Here is a 22,036-nt window from a genome sequence, read left to right on the forward strand (position 1 = left end):
CAGAACACACCTCCAAGTGTCACAAATGGAATTTCAGTTTTGTTTATTCTTTGCCAACTCCCACAAAGAGTGGTTCAGTTTACAAGTGGTGTCTGATAGAAACTGCTTTACCCCATTTACAAAAGATGGCATCACTGACACCCAGACTGTGACCTGGGATTAGGCACCACAGGACTGTTTTTCCCTCATGAAGGCAGCTGCTGCAGCAGTAATTTTGCCCAGCAGCAAAGTGCAGCTCAGGTTTTGTGATATCCCACACCCAGCTCCTCAGGAGCCAGGGGGGCGATGCTGTCCTTGGTGTGAAAGCAGAGAATTCCATCAGTCCGATGTGCAAAGAGGCACCTCCAGCTCTCTGGGCAGCAAACCTGGCCCTAAACCAACTCATCTGTGGTAACTGGAGCAGCAAGAGGGAAATACACAATTGATAGAACTGAATAAATACCCAGTCACAGCTCTACATCCATTTGAGGGTTTCTTTGCTCTCCTCCATTTCCAGGCAAGCATTTTATGAGCATGGATTTTCAGTGGGATGTGTTACCCACCACGCCACAAGGAAACAGGCGCCGGAAACAACCAAGCTTCTTTTTCTAAAAGGTTACATTTGAACTGCGGGACATCTTTACAGATCCAGTGGCCTCTGAAATGTGTAGTGCAGGCAGCTCCAGCAGAAACATCCCAACTGCAAACCTCGTGTAAACACTACGGGCTGGTCCGTGTGCCAAGGACTGGCTTTTGTTTACAACAGTGAAGAACTGCCCAATGCTTTTATGACTTTCCCAACTACTCTGAAGCACCTACCAATCTCCCCACTCAGCACGGTAATTGTGGAAGACGCTTTTTGTATTACATGATTTATTTAAAGCCTCTTCAATCTCAATTTATGAAATCCAGATTGTGAAGCACCACATAACAATTTATTCTTTTCCTTAGCATCTTTGGTCTCCGATAGCAATTTTACAATACGCTGTGCCAAATAAATACGCTTCAAAACCTCAGTCATGCATTTGGGAACTGCCTACAAAGACTCAACGCACAGTAGCATCACTGCAGTTAAAAAATCAAATGTAATTTCCATTTTGACCTTTGTCTTCACACACACCAAACCAAAACCACACCAGGGTTAAATTTTGGATTCTAGCTTTTTTGCTATTTTCTTAGAGTTAATTATTTTTCCCAACTTTGAGAAGATTTGATTTGGCCACACTTATACATTTTTGCCCCCTCCCCTAAACAACAAAAACACAGTTTTAGTGTTTTCAGATGTTGAGATCTTTTATGCTTGCTAAAGACACTAATTTGAGTAGAAAGAAGCAGCCATCAGCCAAAGTCCATTCTTTTGAAGATTACAGAGCTACGTGACAATTTCTGGCAGTCGGCCGTGGAAAAGTCAGGATCTGTTGGTGTCTTATATCCTGCCTCATTTTTCACATAAATGTGTGACATACATCTGGCTCTGGAAGAAATGTCAGTTCATCTTTCAGGCCCACCAAATTCACTTCTTGATCCTCTTGGCGTGTGAAATTTCATAATCATTTATCTTAAAATCCTACATGGTGTTAATAGCAAAGCATAGAACTGAAATGCTAAAATCCAAAGTAGGGGTCAGTTACCTCACCACTAATCTTTATGTTCTGGAATGAAGCTATACAACCTTGCTGCAATAAAAGCACCGGAAACATTTTGGCTTTTCCACTGTGGTGAGTATCACTGGTCTTAGGATTCTGGATCTTGGGATTCAGCAGAACTTACACTGAACACACTGAATTTTTCTATGAGACAACAGGTTAGATTCCTGCATTTTCCAAGTACTGAGTGCAAACATGCCAAAAAAAGAAATGATTTCTACCTTCCACAATGCTTAATTTCTCAGCTTTGTGCTGTCACTTTCAAGACACCTTGCATGATGTCCTTTCTTCAACTGATATGGCCAAGTTTTATTGAGCCAATATTCAACTCTGACAATATCCTCCTTTATCTGCATTTTAAGCATTAATGTAATCAATTTAAAAAAAAAAAAATCATCAGAGTAAATCCAAATAACTGGAGGGTTACCCCCATGGCATATTTGGCAGCAGTGGGTATCACCTCTGAAGACATTTTATTTAAAGTTTACTTTTACAGGACACGTCAAACAAAATTTTGCTTATTTGGTCAGATAATAATGATGGAAGTGCTGCAATGTCCAGATAAGTGAAAATAAAATGAGCTCCAATATTCACCTGAGCTTAAGCCCTTTGAATGCTCACCATGAGGAGCGGAGTGGAACGTACTTCCACTGTTACTTTGAATGAAAACCTTTATATGTGGTATTTTGCCAGGAATAGAAATTACTCCTGTTCTTTAAAGTTTGACCCAGTGCAGCTGCTTTGTTTAAAAATAAGTAAAGGATTACTTTTGCATCCACTTCAATAGATCAAAAAAGAACATTATTCCAAAAATCGAAGCAATGTAAGTGATTTTTATTTGTTATTTGAAAGAAATTAAATGGAAATAAGCCAGGTTTTTTTAAAATGCAACCAACATACTTTCTTCATTAACATTTTGCAATGTTTGACAATGCTTAATAAAATAGCTTTAATATTACCTAGAATGTTACCATTTAGCCTTTGTAAGTTACGCCAAACTTTCCACGGTCCGTTCTCCAAAGCCTACTGACTCACAGCAAAAAAGCCAGATTTATAGTTTTGTCCTAAAAATGATTTAAGCTAAAATACCGAAAAGTTGCAAGTTTCCAGACCTCCCTTTCATACTACATTAATTTAGGAAATATTTTAATGACAGGCGATCCTAAAAGAGAAGCAGAGATGCAGTATGGTTAACAGGCCAAGTTAAGAGTTCGTATAGGGATGGGAAAAAAAAGTGAGACTTTCAAACATCACAGACTTAAAGAGACACCATTAAAGGTATCGTATTTCCTGCCCTCTGCTTGCACAATATATATTGTTTTCAGTTGCTGGCAGAGCAGGCTCTGCAGAAACACAACACACAGATGACACTTGAGTTTTGTTTCTGGCTACCAATAGCCAGCCCTTCTGAAGTTTTTCAAAACTCTTTCAAAATTTAACTACAGGAACCTTTTATCTAAATACAGATACGAGAAAACAATATGAATCTTTATCTAAATATAGGTATGAGAAAGATTTATTTATACATGTATACACATGTATATAAAATGAGCTTAAAAGTAGGACCGGGTAGTTAGGATACTGGCTCTTCAAGACGATATTTAACGTAAAGAAATTTCTACTATTCTTGTCAGGCCATGTTTAATTTTAGAGAATTAAGCTAGGGTTGGTTTTTGTTGTTGTTGTTGTTTTGTTTTTGCTGAAATAAATCAGCTATGGCAAAACTCTGCACCAGAAAGTACTTTCTAATTGAATATAGGTGAAAATCTGTTATAATCAGAATTTAAAACTCATCTCCCTTATTGCCATAGATGGAGCTTTCTGATTCATGACGGAAGTACTGGGTAAATTAATTTTAAATGTTCAGTGCACTCACTAAACAATCCAAATGCAAATCTAATCCTGAGATCATCTGAAACAGCTTTAGTACAGCATTAGCTCAACACTCCAGCCTTCTCTTGAATAATTGCTAGTGAGCACTTAACTCTTGAAAGCTGCTTTAGAAAATATCAATGGGAAAATAACAAGTCCTACAAGAAATGCCTTGCAGATAACAGTTACCAATCAAGCATAAAAAGCCTGCATTCCAAACCAGCTTGTGATATTGTTCTGGTCACCTACCTCTAACAAAGAATAATTCTCCAAGGTATTTCAGCTTTATAGAGATTTTGTTCTGCTCCCACCATGAGCAGACAGAATTAATGATGATAAGGAGCACACCCAGCTAAGAGCAGCAACCGGATGCAGAATTAACTTTGTCCTTTTTAATATTTAAATTTATACTCCTGCATGGTCAGGAGTTTCCTATATACTGATTCCATATTAAGAGATATCTTATATTCACCTGCTCCAAAAAAGAAAAGGAATTAAACTTAATTGCTCTCAAAAGCAGAGGAAATCCACAATCCATCCTCCACTAAGTCTTCCATAGTAACCTGGAATCCACAGCTACCACTGGCATTGTCCTACTTTAGAGGAAATGAACCTAATCAGAAAACTAAATATAAAGGCACTTTTATAAATACTGTGGTTCTCAAAGGAGAAAATTGCAATTTCCATCTGCATAGACCTATATATAATACAAAAATATACAATAATACGGAATTATTATTTAAATAACTCCCCTACATACCGATTTTAAGACTTGCCCAGATAATGTCCTTTTGATAATGTTATTGAGACTCTGGTTTCACTGCCAGTTCCATTTTCTTGGCAGCCACTCTACATTTTATTTCAAGTATTAGCTATCATGTAACATAAATTCAGCTGTGTTTAAGGGCATACTTTAATTTAGGCAGGTACTCATCTCTCTCCCTCTTAAAGTTAATTTTATTATCATTATATATTATGGATGACCATTAACAGTGAGACAGAAAATCTGCAGCTTTTCCACAGGTGTAAATACAGATACTTACAGCCGTTCAAGTTGTTTCAGATCCTGAAAAGCTCCACGTTCTATCACACTGATCTGATTTTCTTCCAAGTGTCTGCAATTCCAGAAATACCAGTTAATTTTAACAAAATACAAAAGCAGCCCCACTTCTCTTCAAACATTATCAAAATGCTTTTCACCTAAGTATCAATACCAGTTTTAATTGGAGATCATTAAAATAATCAGGGCAGAGGAACACTGCTTCTCTTGGTCACTAATGGGAAATTGAGTCCAAGTTTTCCTCCTGACCTCCACATTTGGTGAATACTTTTGCTCCTAAACGTCTGTAACCACATTTTGCCCAGAAAGGTGCTGGTCTGGAGGCTGGCTCTTACGTCCCTGGGATATTCCATATCCAGTCAGGATATTTGTGTGCCACAATTGAGGTAACTGACTTCTGCAGCCTACAACAGGAACCCACTCATCAACAATGTTTTTTGGGGTTTTTTTGGATTTTTTTTGTCCAGATTGTATTCTGAGCTCATTTCAGGCCTGCTCTGGAGCAAATCCTCTCTAAGTGCTCCAAAGGGGTTCCAGCCCTTAGGAACAGCAGCTGTGGGACACAACTCCCCACAGCCCCTCTGTACAGCAGGGTGCAAAAACACCTGGGGCAGGTCCAGCTTTCCACTGGGGCTGATCCTGCTGTTCTCTCCACCTGACACCAGCACTGGGATAGGTTACAAGCAAGGGAGGCTGCTTCCTCTCTGATTTACAGTGTGCAGGGCATGACTGCCACCCAGAAATGCCAAAATTTCTGCCACAGCAGAAATGCTCTTGACAGCTGAAGCAAAACCCAAGGAAGAGAGATCCCAACAGTCCCATCTGAGGTGATCTTCTTCCCTCCCTCCAGCACACATCCATTCCTGCCTCTGTGAGAGCACTCATGCATGGACTGAACACCCTGAATATTCTGTGTAAACACCTCTGAACAGCCTGGACTCAGTGAAAACTGAGTAAAAACACTACTCTGGTCTGGTCAACAGCCCTGCCCTCCGTCCTCTGAGGATGCTCAGAGCTGTTTGACTGGATAGGAGCTGAGGGCACAGACAGCAAGAGAGCATTCCACAGATAACACCAAGAAGACGAACATATAAAACTACAAAACTCAAGCACGTGAACAAGTGAATCATGTTGCTCAAAGGACAGGGAGGAAATGTCATGTGAGGATAAAGGAAAAGGATGAAGCTATAAGGGATGAAAGGAAAAGGTGCACTAGGGAGGAGTGTTTCGAATGTGTGGTGTTTGCTTGAGACTGGAGGATTATTTTCTGCTGTACAGGGCTACAGGTTTCCAGGTCACTAGCTCCTAGTCCTCATTCTGATGTGCACAAACAGGACTAGGCTACCTTTCTATAAACACTGGGACAGGCTGCAGTTTTCTGTCTTCTCACTGTACCCCACAGAAAACAGGGCAGGGAGGGAAAAAAGGAAAAAATAGGGGTTTAGTAACAGAATTTTGAAGAGACCGTAAAAGAAATCAAAGAAAAGTTAAGAAAAATCTGAAGGAAGTTTTATTCCAAAGATTCCTGTGGCAGACACCACACTATTCAAAGTCTGAGCAAACTGAGTTACATAAACCTGGAGTGAACACAGGACAAAAACTCCTCATAAAGATGGCAGTTGTACATTCTGCCTGAAGGCACAAAAGACTGCAGCAGCATTAGGCAATGTCTGACACCATGAAAACCCAACCAAACTGAAACAACTACTGGCATTAATCTAGTATAGAACATGTATTTTAAAAGACTCCCAAAATGGTATTGACAGTTGGGATGGGAGCCAAGGAAATCTAAACAACTCCTCTGCTAGAGATGAGAGAAACACCACAAGAACAAAAAGTCTTCCCATAGATTTGAGGTGTTTCCTTTGTATGCGACAATTTTTTCACAAGTGTTAAGGCAGCAGGAGCAAAGACTCACCTTTCCCTCAGCAGGATTAAAATATGACTTGAATTATCACTAAAGAAATAAAACAGTTCTACAGTTGCAGCTTTAAGAGCTTGTTTTAGAAGACACTCAGAGGAAGACTTTTCATCACTGCCTTAGTGGCGCTGTTTGAGGTTCACACAGAGACAACGGGAAACCAGGAATGACAAAGTCTGCAGAGTGATGTTCAAGCCCTACCTACAGGCACGGCTAAGCTCTTGACAGATGAGATCTTGAGATCATGAGACAGCACCACCTGAAATCTTTGTATTTATGACTGTATACTAGATCAAAAAAACTCACCAGTCTCCTTGTGTTCAAGTTCTACAGCTATTCTTGATCAACTTCTGCTTAACGCTATGCAAAATGCTGTTAACGGGACTTTACCGTACAGTGGCCAAAATCTAAAGTTCTATTTGCTAATGTAGAAATCAATTATATTGAGAGATGAGTGACTGTAAAGCAGACCAAAATCTTTACCACGTGACTTATTCAAAGCTAGTAAGAAATAACTGAACAGCTCTGAAACTATGGTCACTTTAGTGTAGAACTAAAATTTACCGTTTCACATGACAAACTGTTCAGGTTGCCTGGTTTAAAAGAATTCCAACAACTGAATAACGTGCCACAATTACTAGGATTTGATCTCTGGAATTACAGAAATTCTAAGTAGGAGCACCCTAAAACAGTTTCGTAAACACCAGGAAAGTTCTGTGTTTTACTCACAAGACACGAAGATTCTTCAGCCCCGTGAAGTCTGTTTTTGTGATCCTGGTGATGTTATTTTTTTCTAGATCCCTGCAGAGGAAAAAGAAAGCAGCATTCAGACACCGACATCCAAAATTCCATCAGCAGAAAGTAACTGCATCTTTGGAGCACCCACCAGCTGCTCAAACTGTACAACAAATACTTGCACCAAAATCTCAAAAAGCACGTGATCGATCCTGATGCAGTTTGCTTCCTCTATGCTGTTCTCACAGATGAAGTTTCTCTCATTTTTAGTTCTAGTGCCAGTGCTCACTATATGCTTTTTTCCCCACACACTACAGTTCTGTAAGAGGCTGTGCATATCCAAGACCCAATTAGTACAAAGAGCTGAAACAAGTACAGTCCCCAAAATTATTATTCTAAACCCAAGTGAGTCAAACCTGCTGCAGGAAGCTTTGGCCACACAGAGCCTGAAAACAGGACAGCTTAGTTCAGTGACTCCTTAGTGTGCTCCTGTCCACATGACTGGAATATTCACTGGTGCCATAGGACCTGGATTGCCATTTTCTCCCCTCTAGACCTGCTTTTGCCAAGAAACCCTAAAGTTCTGCCAGTTGAGCAAATCCTGTTATTTGGCATTAGATATTTCATGGGTTTTAGTTCTGCCCATATTGATCTCCCTGACCTAGTGCTATCCAACAGGGACAAGACAAACAGCTGCTCCCCCTTTCTGGTCTTCATGCAATCAAAAACACGGCATGTAGACACAAAATGTATAATTATTTTTGGCATCGGTTTTTTGAACATTTGACATCAATCTTTCAATGAGTCTAACACATAAGCAAGACCTAAACTCGATTGAAGCAGTATGTGATGCACTAAAGCACAGAAATAAGTGTTTAAGAATATTAGAATCTACTTCTAATGGTTATCGACAGACATCAAAATAATACTAATAAAATCCTTAAGTCATAAAATGGATTATAAACAGATTTTACAAACTAGTTCATGTATCCTAGCATGAGACATTTCTGTAACACAAGAACCATTCTCCTGTCAGGAAAACACAGATGCAAAGTAAAGATAAAGATAAGGAAATCATTTAGGGGAAAAAAAGTACCTATGTTTCAGCTATGTGAACAAGACAGCCTGTACCCCTACCTGACTTATTCAGCTGTATTTTAAAAGGTTCACTGAAGAGCAGAAACCACAAAGCCTGTACAGGGCACTTTCACTGCCTGTACCAACCGTTCTCTTCCATTTCTCTTTATCCCGTCGATTGACTCATGCTTTTCCCCAAGAATACCTCTGAATCACTGCCTACATCTTTCAGATTTTCCAGCTCAATTTCCTCTTCTGTTCTCAGTTCAGTTCTTCTACCCCGGTGCATCATTAACTACTCACTGGTGTGCCAGTGAGCTGATTGCAAGAAACACTGGAAAGAATTAAGTCTGGAGTAAGCAATGCGTAAATAGCTTGTGCTTGACTTGAATGTTGTTCCCCATCTGCTTTTCATGGCATTCCATCACAAGCCTTCCCTTTATCTCAGAGAAGCTCTAGCAAAACACAGCATTAAGCTGGTTGGAATCCCCCAAGGCAGAGAGGAGGCAGCCAAGGGACACGGAGCAACACTGTGTCCGTGGCCCCAGTTTTTGTGTATCTTGGTCAGATGTGATCCCAGCACAGCTTTACTTGGCTTCAACCAGGGCATGCAGAACCACCACTCCTGCCATGCACACAGCAACCTCTCCACCACACCCCGGTCTGAGACACCGTTCCCACACATGAGCACAATTCCTCTCTGCTTTCAGCCCCAGGAACACTCAACATCCTCCCCCTGGGGAAATCTGCAGCCCTCTGCTCTCAAAGGCTGTAACATTCCTTGATCAACACATATCTTGGAGATTGCTTTTTCCTCCACCCCTGCAGATTGGCACAGCCTATCCTGTATACACAATATCAATCATCCTATTAATCACTTCCAAAGTGTAGTGTCTAAGTGAAAGGTTTCCATTTCTGTTATTCCAATTACTTGCACCATGTCCTAACCTTAAGAGAAACATTCCTCATGAAGTTCACTTTGCTCAAACCATAACTGCAGCCTCTGTCTGTTTTAAAAAACAGTGTTTACCTTCAGAACATTTGCCTTTTCCAGCGTGCTCTGCCTCAAGGCTTATCTGCCATTTGAAGAAAAACAGACTGAAGCTGTGATGAACTATGTAGAATTTCTTCCTCCTGTTCACAGTAGGTCTAAAGCTGCTGCAAAGCAGCAGATTGCCACAGGTTACCCCATTAGTCAATTAAACTTTGTGACTCTGAAGTTACTGAACTAATGCAGACATTAGTGGTTTACAGCTGGTATTTGTGGGCAACATAATATTTTATGTTTCCTTTATAAAGTTTGGCAGCTGATTATGGGCTCACTAGTGGGTTTAAACTACAAAGAGCTAAACCTTAACGTGTAATCTTGGTTGGCTTTCAAACATATCAGTGTTCAAAAGGACTCTTGGAACCAAACTGACTTCTTGGAAATCATCTGGGTCTAAGATATGAGGAAAATAATACCATGAAGGCAAAGTTAATTTATATTTCACTTCAGCATGTATCTATGTCCAGATGAAATTATTCTACATAATATTCTTATTGTGCAGAATTCCTGCATTTTGGGTAATACGTGGGGCCAAGCAGATCTTGAATCCTATTCAACACATTGATCTCTCCCGCAGGATCAGCTACTGCTCTTGGTCATTTCACATTCCAAAAAGATGGTCTAAGCAATTTAAAACATCTAAGAAAACTCCATTAAGGAATACAGGTATCTTCTGGAGTGGCAGCAGCAAAGATCATCATCACTCCATTAAAAAGAAATCAGAAATTACACCTATACCAGCTTTGGTAAAGGTCTTGACATTAGGTCTGCCTTGTCAATTCATTAATTTATTTTAGCATAATTTGTAGGATGAAGCGTACTAAGAACAATGCAGCTACAGCGGTGGCTTTAAGAAAACAGACGTGGAAGGAATTATTTCAGTGAGAAGAGAAACATGAATTGGACTAGAATGGTACAAGACATCATGAAAGTGAGTTCAGATGAGCTGTTAAGGGAGCTTTACTCATAAACATGTCCTGCTATGTTCTAATAACAATTTAATTCAACACATATTTTGTAGATGCTGAAGACTGAGTCACACAATGTACACACTTATTACAAACAGGGATGCTTGGAGCAACTGGAGCAAATCCTGCTTCATTGCAATAATTCCTCTGAATTGCTTCATCCTTCATTCTTCTCTAAAGACAATCAAGTGAATTTAAGACAGACTTTTCAATGTCTTAAAGCACCAACATTCCCAGGAGCATGCCAGGAGCGCACAGATTTCCTCTGCTACATGACTGAAATTTCGGGTGATAATTATTCTGTTCAGCCACTCAACTCTTCCAAAACATCCGGACGCTGTTCTCAGCCCCCACCCTCTTCCTTGGACTGGATAAAGTTGATGACTGGACAAGTAAATCCACTTGTCTCTTCCACTTTGTGCTTCAGCCTCGCAGGCTCTGCAGCCTCCTCTCCTCCCTGACGCACAAAGCCAGGACTGAGTCTGACACCCCAGCACCCCACAATGAGCAGGGCAGCTCTCACAGGGGAGCCAGTAACAACGCCAATCAGATGCTGGAAGTCTTGCACAATCTTCAGCTCAGTAATTCAGTAGATATGTATAAATAAAACACCTTATACAATGTAGTTTTATATACAAGGATGCAAAAATTCAAAGCAACACTACAAAATTGTAGTAAGTTCCTATTGGAGTCAAAGGTTATTTTGCTACCATTTGAACCCTCTCTCCATTATAATATCCAAGATAATCTGGATAATAAAGTTTGGGCCCTCATCATAGCTGCGAATCTTAAACAGACACAGGTCAATCCCTAACATAATTCTTCAATATCTTCAAGACTATAGGTTTGGGGTCTTTTAATCAACTGCTCATTTTAGAGCTCTGGTTACGCAGTTGTGTTTTTCCAAGCACACAGAAGCCAAAACTGAAGGTCTGACTAAAGCACAAAGCAGTTCTCTCTCTACAGCTCTATAGTGGTTTGGTTTTGCAGCCTTTGATACATGGGCACTGCACAAGTTCATGGGCACACAAAACACACTCGTTCTGATGCTCTTACTGCAAATGCTGTGTTTGCTTTAAGATGAGGTTCTATTTTGTGCTTAAAAACAAAACAAAAAAAAGGCAAAACAAATGCCAACCACCCAACTTTTTTTTTTTTTAATCTGAAAAACCACCAGACTTCAGGCCTAATTCTGTTACCTTTTGGTCAGAAAATAAATTGCCTAAATTTAGTTCCCTTTCTAGAGGGAACACAGTTGTTGCATTTGGTTAAAACCATTTATTATCAATAAGGGCTCAAGAACAAATTTGCCTCTGTTTCAGAGAATGCTCAGGTGCCCATTGGGCACACAGTGACATTCCTAACAACACTGAAGATCCTTGACGCCCAATAATTTCATGGCTGTAGCTGATTTTGCATTTCAGTGACAGACACAAGTCCTAGATAGGCATTTTGAAAAAAAATTAATTATTGTCCAATTATTATTGGTCTTCAACCTAAGACAACATTACATAAAATGAAAAATCCATGGAAAACAAAAATAACCTGCTATCTAAGGAGAAGGGGCACCAGATTTGATTGCAGTCCTCAGGTATTTCTTCATTTACATCAAAAAATAATTCAATAAGCAGCAGAGAAGCTCATCTCAGTAAGAGCAGTAGGGAAACTGTATTTAAGGAAAAATTAACTGCCACAGACTTCAAAAAACAGCTCTTACCCCAGTTAAACAGCACTAGGACTCCTCCCTGCCCAGCTGCTTCCTAAGTAAGGTAAATACTCATTTCTAGTCACAGAACCTCAAACACAAAGTTTAGTTTCTGTTCCTGTTACGTTTTCCAAGTGGTTACCACACACCAGTTCAAAGCTACACACATTTGTCTCACAATATGGACAAACAAATCAGCCCAGAACCCAACACCCTGAAAGCAATGGAGATTCAACCAACACCCCACAATCCACAGGGAAGATGCATTTCTCTTCACCTCATTTCTGGTATTTTCCAAGAAGGAATGCATAAAATGTGTGTGTCACAGAACAAAGCTTAAGAACTAATAAAAACCTCTCTTGTTCCCCCTAAAAACAGGTCAGGATCCAACACACCAGCTAGAATTCCCATCAAAACAAACCTCACCTGGGACACAATTCATGCAACTTCCAAATGTTAATGAAGAACAGAAGAAAAATAATTTTCCAAGAAACTTAAGAGCACCTGTTTTGAAGTGACAGCACACATCCTTTGCTATGATTAATTTGTACCACATTCCAAAGGGTTTATTTTAAATGGCAAATCCACACTGAAAACATGGGAGCTAAAATTCAAGTGATAATGAATTAATCCAGATTCCTGAGTCTAAAGAGCTGCTGATGTTTTTCATTAGCCCAATTCCTCCAAGTGACTAAAGCAGCTCTCACTCCTGAGAAACAAGGCTTTTCTCTGTGCCACTGCACTGCTGAAGGACTTGGTCAGCCCAAACCATCCCGAGTGACACAGCTGAGTCATCCCCTGGAAGTTTTTCTGTGCTTTGTTCTCCCCATCCCCAGTCACCACCCCAGGTAACCATGATCACAAACACGCAGCACCTGAGCTGGAAGAAACCTGCATTTTGCACAGCAATGCATTTTTTCACCCTTGACCTGGCTACCTCTTGCACTCCAGAAGCTTAAACCCATGAGGAGAAACCTTCTTGATTTTTAGGAAAGCTGCCTGCAGGGCTGGAGGCAAGAAGCTGTTCTGTAAAGCCTCCCCTCTTTAGGACTGCTTTAGTTCTTGCTTTGGGAACATGCTAAAACCAGAACCAGGAAAGGGACAAAAATCCACTCCCATGTGTGAATGTACCCACACAGTAGATTCTGGCTGCCCTTTCCAGTCTTCACACATCCAGTCTCTGTTTTATTATTTTAACTATTTTCCAGGATTTCTGCTGTGCAGCTAATTTTCTTTAATGGGTATGAACTGCCACCAGCCGCTTAACCTTAAATGACCATAATTCCCAACAGAAAGCACTTGGCAATTCTCTCTTTTGCCTTCAATCCAAGAACTTCAAAGTTACTGTGATAAACTACTCAATTATAACACTATCCTGAAGCCCTCTGGCAGCACAATCTGCATATCTTCAGATTGAACATATTTTCATCTCAAGTTTTGCAATGCAGGAAATGAATTCCTAGGACTGGATTTTATGAAATACACAAATTCCACTAGTTTCCAAATCACATGGGCAAGTATGAACATCACTTCTAAAGAAAGACAAAAACTTCAAAATCATACTCAGCTGAGGTAATTCCATTTTTTTTTAAACAGTACATTTCAACTCTGTAAGACTCAAATTATTTTCTTCTCCTAAACAGCTGACTTTACAAAGGAGCATGAGAATTTATTTTTATTTCTAACGAAATTTCTCTAGAAAGACTGGCACACTCTGAACATTTCACATCATTTAGTTCAGTAGAAGAAAAATATTCAAAGCCCTCCGTCTGAGAGGAAACAAACCCATGCAACAATCACAGGTGGGGTATTGTGTGAGCAGGAAGATGCTCTGCAGCAGAGTCTCCTGCAGTCCCATTGTGCCCCAAAACTCCAGCAGTGGCCCTTGAAGCAGCAAAGGCCATCTCAACCACAGACAGAGGGGTTGGAGAATTTGAAAGAATTCACTGCTGTCTTGTGCTGTGGATGTCTGACGGTCCATCTGCAATCCTGGGTCAGTGCAGGCTCTCCAGGACAGGAAAGAAACCGTCAGGATGTCTGCTGACATTTGAACAGAGGCTGAGGCACCTGGGTTTGTTGAAATTAAATTAAAGAAGGGTTAAGGGGAGATCCTACTGCAAACTACAACCAGCAGCTTGGAGACTTCAGAGCCCCTTGCCTGATCTGCAGTAAGAACAAGCCACAGGTGGAGGAATGATAGGAGAGGAAAAAAAACAAGCCCTGCCACAACCACCCATTCTTCCTAAATATTCTGCACAGTTTCAGCAACAAGAGCTGCACAGATCCACACAGCAGTACTGGGATCCAGCAGTGTGGGCATCCTACACAAGACTAACAATCAACTTGCAATTCAATATTTCATAATTTTTGCTGCAGTTGTTGGATACCAAGTGTGCGACACTGGATAGTTTCAGCCCTCAGGAAAATTTAAACAGCAATTAAATAGCCACTCAATAGCTGGAGTGTGCAAATCCCATGCTGCAGTCCATCGTATTTTTGTAACACACCTACACGACGGCTTTTAATTCAAAAAGGGTTAGATCCTCTGTTCTGATTACAGAAGGCTTTCAGGTATGAGTCAGACTGTTTTCTTTCTGTCTGAACAATGAGAAAAACGGACCTTCGAGGTTAAGTGCCCTAATTTTGTGAATAAGCTGTCCATTCGTAAGCCCATTACAGGGCTGCTTGGTTAATAACACACATTAAGTGTCCAAATGATCTGGAACTGCTTGCAGACAACATACTTCTGCCCTCATCCTTATAAAAATAAGAAAAAAATATTTGGCAAACTACAGATGTTAAGAAATATCCAAGGGGGGAAAAAAACCCAACTTTTTGTAACTTGTGCTGGGGCTGAATTTCCTACAGCAGCCTGCAGTGGAAGTCCCACACGGCCCACAGAAAGCAGCATAATGCATTGAGTAATTCAAATATTCTGCTTCTTCTAAGGAAATACATGTTTGTCTCAGCCTGCAGGAATTCCTGTCTAATTATCAGAGTGTACAGCTTTTATTATCCACACAAAGGAATCGTTATGCTGACAGCATAATGTTTAACAGTACATTTTACACTCCTGTGTCCTTCACCCCTGTCCCCAGAGTCCTGTCCTCGCTCTTGATGTGTTCCAGATCTCCTCTAGCAGGGTCACCTGTGCCCTGGTGAAGGATGGAGACACACTGCAGGAAGAATGAAAGGGGTGGAAGCTGTCCTGGCACATCCTCATGTGCCAGTGCACACCTGGGCTGAAGAGGCACCTGGTGATGGAGCTCCAGCACAGGAGGGAGAGGACAAACAGCAGCCGGGGGTGCAAAAACACTGCCCAAAGTACAAGTGATGGTCTGAGCAAAGTCAAAGCTCATCTGGAGCTCAAGCTGGGAAGGGTCATCAAGAAAAGCTCCCAGCAGTGCATTAGCTATGAAATAATAAACTAATGTGATGGTTCAGTAACGCACCAAGGTGCTCAGAGCCCTCACCAGGCACAGTCTCCCATGTTCTTCTGTTCAGGGAAGAGAGGAATACCCAGGAGTGGCAGAGGATCAAGTCAAACATCACCTGAGAGCGCCTGACACCTCCAGCGCACATAAACATCACCTCTGTCTTGGAAAGGTTTAAAAGCACAATATGGCAACATGCAGGCTGGTCAGCAGCAGCCTCCCTTTGGTACCAGAAAAGTCATGGAAAACACTACAGGAGGCACTCTCTGGTTTTCAAGACCCAAACAAACATTTCCTGTCTGAATTCCATGCTCTGCTTTGAGCAGAGCCTGAACCAGGAAACCTCATGGAGTTCCTTCCAACCTTAATGATTCCATGATTCTACATTTTCTGCAAAGAAAAAGGGTAAAATGAGTATTTGTTGTCTTGTTTCAGGGGGAGTTCAGGGAATAGCAGAAAAGTTTAAATATGATGCATTAAAAAAACCAAAATACTTTAAAATACAGCTGCTACAGCAACACAGTTTAATAGAAAGGCAGCAGGATGTGCACATCAAAAAGAGCAGAAAGTACAGTTCTATGTCAGGTCAGCTCACGCACCACTTTAATTCATATTAAAAAAATAAAACCCAAGGTTAACAACTGCACATACAAAAGGTCACTTTTTTTCTTCTTCTCAATTCTTGATCTTGTTTAGCCACTCCTACTTAACTCTTACAGCTGCAGCAGCTGGAATCTCCTTCCATGTCCGGCAGGACCAGCTGGTTACACGGATCTCAGGTGGTCAGGGCAGTCCAGAGCTGTTCCAAAGCTCAGACTGCACAAAGGCTGAAATCAGAGCACATCAAGCATTCTCCTATTTTCCCTCAGCTACCACATGGACAGAGATGTGCCTGTGCTTCAATGTTTGACACTTCTGAACTCATCTGGGCAAAAAGCATTGCTGCAAACTTCAGCAAGACACACATTGCTTTAATTTTGTACTTCACTTAACAGTGTGACTGAAGAGATCACAGTGAAGAAACTGCAGTGTTTGGGTGCTCTTCACTAATACAGACAACCTGATATTTCACACTTGCAGTACTTCACACCTGCTCCTGACTGCTGTAAATTCCTGATAACTTGGAAAGACATTCTGCGAACAAGCAAATTATTTTAGTGAAGCCTGGTATGAAAACCAAGCCTTGATTTCATCACCCCGCTCACTTTCAGACATGCACAGACTAGAAACCTTTCCCAGATCTTTTCCTGGAAAGGTAAGAGAGATCTCTGTTTATGTTTGGGGTTTTTCTTTTTGTTGCCGTTCAGGGCTTTGGTTTTTCAATGTAAAAAGCATCCAGTTTCACCAACTCTATTCATTCCTAGCACCACCACACTGAGTGTAACGTGTCTACAGAGGCCACTGAGGAGGAGAGGAAGCCAAAATGTTGCAATAAAATGCGTAGGACAGTTTTAATATGTAAAATGAATTTTGAAGGAAGGATTGTATTGACTTGATGTTAGCAACCAGATGTTGCAACCAATTTACAAGAAATTTTCTTCACTCTGGAGTAGATTCCCACCTTCCCTGTCCCCCATCCTCATCCCACTTTTGGTTTTTTACTTGCTGCTGTAAAGCTGAATTGATTTCACAATGTTTGCTAAATGAAAATGCAAGTTTTCCTAAAGCCTTTGCACAGAAATCTGATGTTTCAACTTATGAAACTCCTCATGCTTATAAAACCTCTTTGCACTAACCCTGCTGCATACATGAAGGCTATGGAAAAATCAACTTGGAAATTATCTATTCTATAAAATAACTTAACATCAACTGGGAGCAATCCATTTTCATCTTCTAAAAAACTTCATTAGCTAAAGCACGTTCCAGAGGGAGAAAAAAAAAGAACATAAAACCAAAACCAATGCCAAACAAACCCCCAAAAATCCATAAAACACTTCTGATTGCTCCTTATCTTCTGCTGCCTTTTCACATGTTATCTATTAAAACTCAAAGCTCCAAAGGATCATTGGGCTGTTTCCTACACTTTCACATTCTTATCTGAGAAACTTATATCCAGATGTGTGTTTTCATCTCTCTGAAGAACCAGCCTTTCCCTTAGGGGCTCTATTTCTCAGTATCTATTTCCACTTCTGGAAAACAAGTTCTCTTTGCCCAAGAATTTCCCTTCCATCATTTTTTTTTTTTCCACCTCTTTTCTCTGGTCTCCAGCTAACCTCCCTGCTGCATTTATCTAGGCATTTCAGAAATGCACAATTGCTTCCCTGCGCCATTCCCTCACAATGAGTTCTCTTTTTTTGCTGCCCAGCTGTATTCTCCAAACCCCATCTCTAACCAGCTCTACCACTTCAAGAGGATGAGACTGCCAGGGCCTCTTCTCACCGCCCTACAACTATTTCACACAAGCTTGTGACCCAGAGGCTCTCACATTGCTCAGTGATGCTGTAACCACTGCTGCCCTCCCCAAACAAAGATGTTTCATCCAGGTTTTGCCAAAATCAGCATTTCAAGGAAAAAACCCCACGTTCCTAATATAATGCCTCCCCAGTCTAAACAAAACCATCATACAGACAAAAGACAAAACTGGAGAAAATCCATAAGCTGAGTTCCCACTAAAGTCCAGGCAAAACATGCTTTAGGACAAACAGGAAGGCACAAGACACGTAAACTGCGTTCTGGAGTCATCTTTTCCTTGCTGAAATTTCTCAGAGTCATATTTAAACAACACAACTGTTTTAATTAAACATTGCTGTCTCCATAGCCATGGACAAGCAGTACATACATATGCAGGATTACTTTAATGGGCTGGATGTCCTGTGATCACATCTGTTCTGTGAACTTTATATGCTACACACTCTATCCTAAACCAGAGGGAATGGGCAAAGCTGCTCACTGGGAGAGCAGAAAAATGCTAATGTAAAGTTAAATTATATTCTTACATAGGGAATGTGTAACAAAGCAGGATTTCTTTGTTCATTCACCTTGGATAAGGCAGCACATCCCAAGGAACACAATATAAAATTCTAAGGAAGGGTCTTCCATTTTTGGACGAGCTTTTTATAATCTTCAAAGAAAAACTGAAGTTAGGAATTGGAATATTTACTAATTTGTGACAAATTGTTTGTAAAAAAATCTCTTCCAAGTAAAGTCAATGTTTTTCATTAGGACAGTATCTTGAAATACATGACACTGCATTTAGAGCCAACACTGAAAACCCTCTTAGGCAGAGAGACAACCAATCGCTGCTTCAACTTAAAAAGCTGCTAAAATATTTGAAGAAGTGCTCTATATTGCCCAGTGCACACCCAGAGAAAATGTCAGATGACAATTCAGTAGGATAGTTTTGCTAAACTGCCTTAAAACATTTGGTTTTAATCTGACCTGGGAAAGTGAGGAAGGCTCACAACTCATGGTATCATTTGAAACTTCCAGGATCATTTATTAGGTCCCACAACAATGTGCACCAATAACACCTCACAGTCTACTAACACTTGTATTCTGCACCAGTTAATCATCACATTCCTCCCCTGCCACAGGAGAAAAGGAAAAAGACAAGTGGAGAAAAAAAAAAAAAGCCCAAGGATTCAGGAATACTCCCTAACTATTAGCATGCACCTTGCTTCTGCTATCAAAATGTTATCTTCCTAATTGTTACTTATCTTTTGACACATTTCACAACAAAGTTGATTTCCTCATTCTTCCCCTCCATTCTGTGCCTCTCTCTCCCCATACTGAAATAGCCAAGCTTGACAGAATCCAGCTCTTGAAATAAAGTTTGGAGACAAACATTAAAAGCTGTATTTGACTGAGCTGTGATTTTGGAGATTGGAACCTCAGCTCCACTAATATGAAATTTATTACCATTTCTGCTATCATGCCTAGAAGCACCCTTGCAATAGCTCGAGATTTCTTCATCCTGAGCACTGTGCAAACAAAGATTTCCCAAGGGATTTTCTGCAAAGAAAAATGAGCAAAGGGATGCAGACAAGCAGATGAAACAGAACTGACGAGTAGAGCAGGCACTGTCCTCGACTCCAGCAGAGCTTAACTTGCGCTCTGTATTTCTAACTGATATAATTAAAATCACAGTAAATTTTAAGTTTTGCAAAACAAACTGGTTTTGCTTTTCTTAACCAGGACTGGTCCTCTCAAGGAACAGCATCAGAATGGAAGGGAAAAAAAAGAATAAATCTATCAGAAATAGAGTACATCGCCATCCTCCCCACACTTCCTACAAGCATGTTGACAGGCTGTTAAAAATGGGTTACTGATCTCCAAATCACTGACCCCCAGAGCAGTCTGTCCTCCCCTTCCATGGAGCCCTGGCTGAAACAGGATCACCCATCTGTGTCTCTGCAGAATCAAACAGCTGTCAAGGTGCAGAGAAAACATCCTGGAAAACTGCAGCTCCTGTTGCTGTGGGTGACTGCTGGGATTCAGCGACACAGCACAACGTCACCACTGCATCCCCACACCACAGAAGAGGGGTCATTAATTCCTAAATACAACAATAATTCTAATTAATTCCTAACTACAACACTGCTGCCCCAAACCACACTGACCATAGGTGCACAGGGCAGCCAGGAGGTACCAACAGGGAAAACGTGTCCCAAAACCCTCAGTGCTGCCTGCACTCCAAAAACATTTACAGGTGTTTGAGGGTCTTCATCAGTACCCTGGTACTAATTCCACCAGGCTGGTCCCTCTGCAGGCAGCTGAAGCAGGAATAAAGGCAGGCACAGCATCCTCCAGGCAGGAAGCACACAGCACTCTCCTGAGGAGCCCCTCTGACGGAAAGTCAAGAATTGAGGAAAACACGTAAAAATGAGCTTCTGGGTAACATCAATTCTATAATCAATTTAGAAATTGATTTCAGAGAGATTTCAAAGACTGATCAATGCAAAGTCAAGACAAGATCTGCTTTAAAACTGAGTTTTCTGCCTCATTTTAACCACACTCATGTTTACTGTTAATGCTCCCTTCACCAGGGACAGCAAAGGAGAGTTGAACCAATGGCTATATTCTCATCTCTACCTGACAGACAAAATTAGGGTCCTAGAAAAAGAAGTAGATCAAAAATAGAAAGGTAAAAATCTAATTAAAAGCTCCAAAAATCTATCAATCGCAAAATTAAAAACATATATTGCAGCCAAACAGATGGTGTAAAAGTGAAATATAAAAATTTATTCTGACAGAGACAACTGACAGACCAGATTCAGCCGCAGGGGGAAAAAAAAGGGCTGAAAATAATTGGAGGAGGTAGGAATCAGCCTCTTAAATTCCCTTTTCTGTGGAGATGGCCTTCACCTCAATCTCAGATTTACTGAGTACAGAGCACAGACCTGTTCCCCTTATCTTTGATGTATTTAATACCATTAGACAAACTGTCAGCTGCTTACAAGGCCATTTGCTAATGACAAAGAAGCAGCTCCTGCCATTGACAAGATCCATTCAGGATCTTAACTGATGATATGTCTGACTAGAAAACACTGAAAACAGACTTGGAAATAAAGCATTACAGATCTCTGGAGAAAAGACTTGAAAAATACTGAAAACAGAGCAGCCTGGGCCATATTGCAACCCAAACATGACTGGAACCCAGCCTTTTCTTATCCTGAGTGTGACTGAAACAACAAACAGAATTGAGAGCTTTACACTGGCAACCAAAACCTGTTAGTGAACACAAGAGGGATGGGAGTCACCCCAGCAGTCCTAGATCAAAATCCATATTGTGTTACGCTAAAGCATGCGAACCAATGAGATCTTTTGGAAGCTTCCCGTGAGCTCAGCAGCAGAAAGCAGCCAAGGACAGGAGGCACATTTGCACCAGCCTGTGCCTTAGCCCTCACAAGAGGATGGGGAACAAAACTGACCTCTCTTAGAACATTTTCTGAGCACCACTGCTCCATCCCCATCCCTGTAAGAGGAATGTACAGGCTGACAATCACCTGAAGGAATTTACCACGTTCCCTGCAGTCAGTCATTCTTCACCATGTGGCCAGCAGAAGTTTTCTTGAGAAAGCTTTGCACCCCAAACTTACCTCCCTTCCTCTACCTGAAGTTAGAAACTTGCTGTCTCCTGCTCCCTGAGGAGGACAAATATCACTGTTGTGTCCTGCAGGAGTGGAAAATAAGCCCAAGAGGGAAAGAGAAGCCCTTTCAGAGAGCTGTGGGACCACAAGAGGTGTGAGTGGATTCCTACAGGTGCTCCCAGCCACACTCTGGGAAATCAAGCACGAGGGGCTCCACACAAACTTCAGGGGTATTGGGAAAATTAAGCTTCAAGTCATTTGAGTTCCTGCGAAGGAACACTTGCTGATTTAAGCCATCTGAATAGTCTCTGCAGTAAACAAGCTCACTTCTTTACATGCAGTCACTGAAATTACTAATTGAAAACCTTATTAGAGGCAAGTTCTTTTCCCCATTATCATTATCCCCAAACATCTTGTGAGATTTCAATGAGAAAATAATTTTTCTCTGCTCTGTGGAAGTCGAGGAATATCCCAAATACTCTTGAAAACAGACAACAAATATCAGAAGTCAATCCACGCAGGACAAGCTACTTTTGTTTTAAACACAACTGGAAATGCTTGT

General features: G+C 40.9%; 1 protein-coding gene across 1 annotated transcript in view; it reads right to left on the minus strand.

Annotated features, from left to right (window-relative positions):
- Nucleotides 1-22,036, minus strand: part of SLIT3 (slit guidance ligand 3) — a 519,844-nt gene that overhangs the window by 442,855 nt on the left and 54,953 nt on the right. Inside the window, exons 3-4 of the mRNA XM_058422439.1 lie at nt 7,208-7,279; nt 4,541-4,612 (exon numbers count right to left, since the gene is read on the minus strand). Of these exons, the coding sequence (XP_058278422.1) occupies nt 4,541-4,612; nt 7,208-7,279 (144 nt within the window). The remainder of the gene's footprint in view (nt 1-4,540; nt 4,613-7,207; nt 7,280-22,036) is intronic.

The sequence above is a fragment of the Hirundo rustica genome, chromosome 14, assembly GCF_015227805.2.
Source record: "Hirundo rustica isolate bHirRus1 chromosome 14, bHirRus1.pri.v3, whole genome shotgun sequence".
NCBI classification, from domain to species: Eukaryota; Metazoa; Chordata; class Aves; order Passeriformes; family Hirundinidae; genus Hirundo; species Hirundo rustica.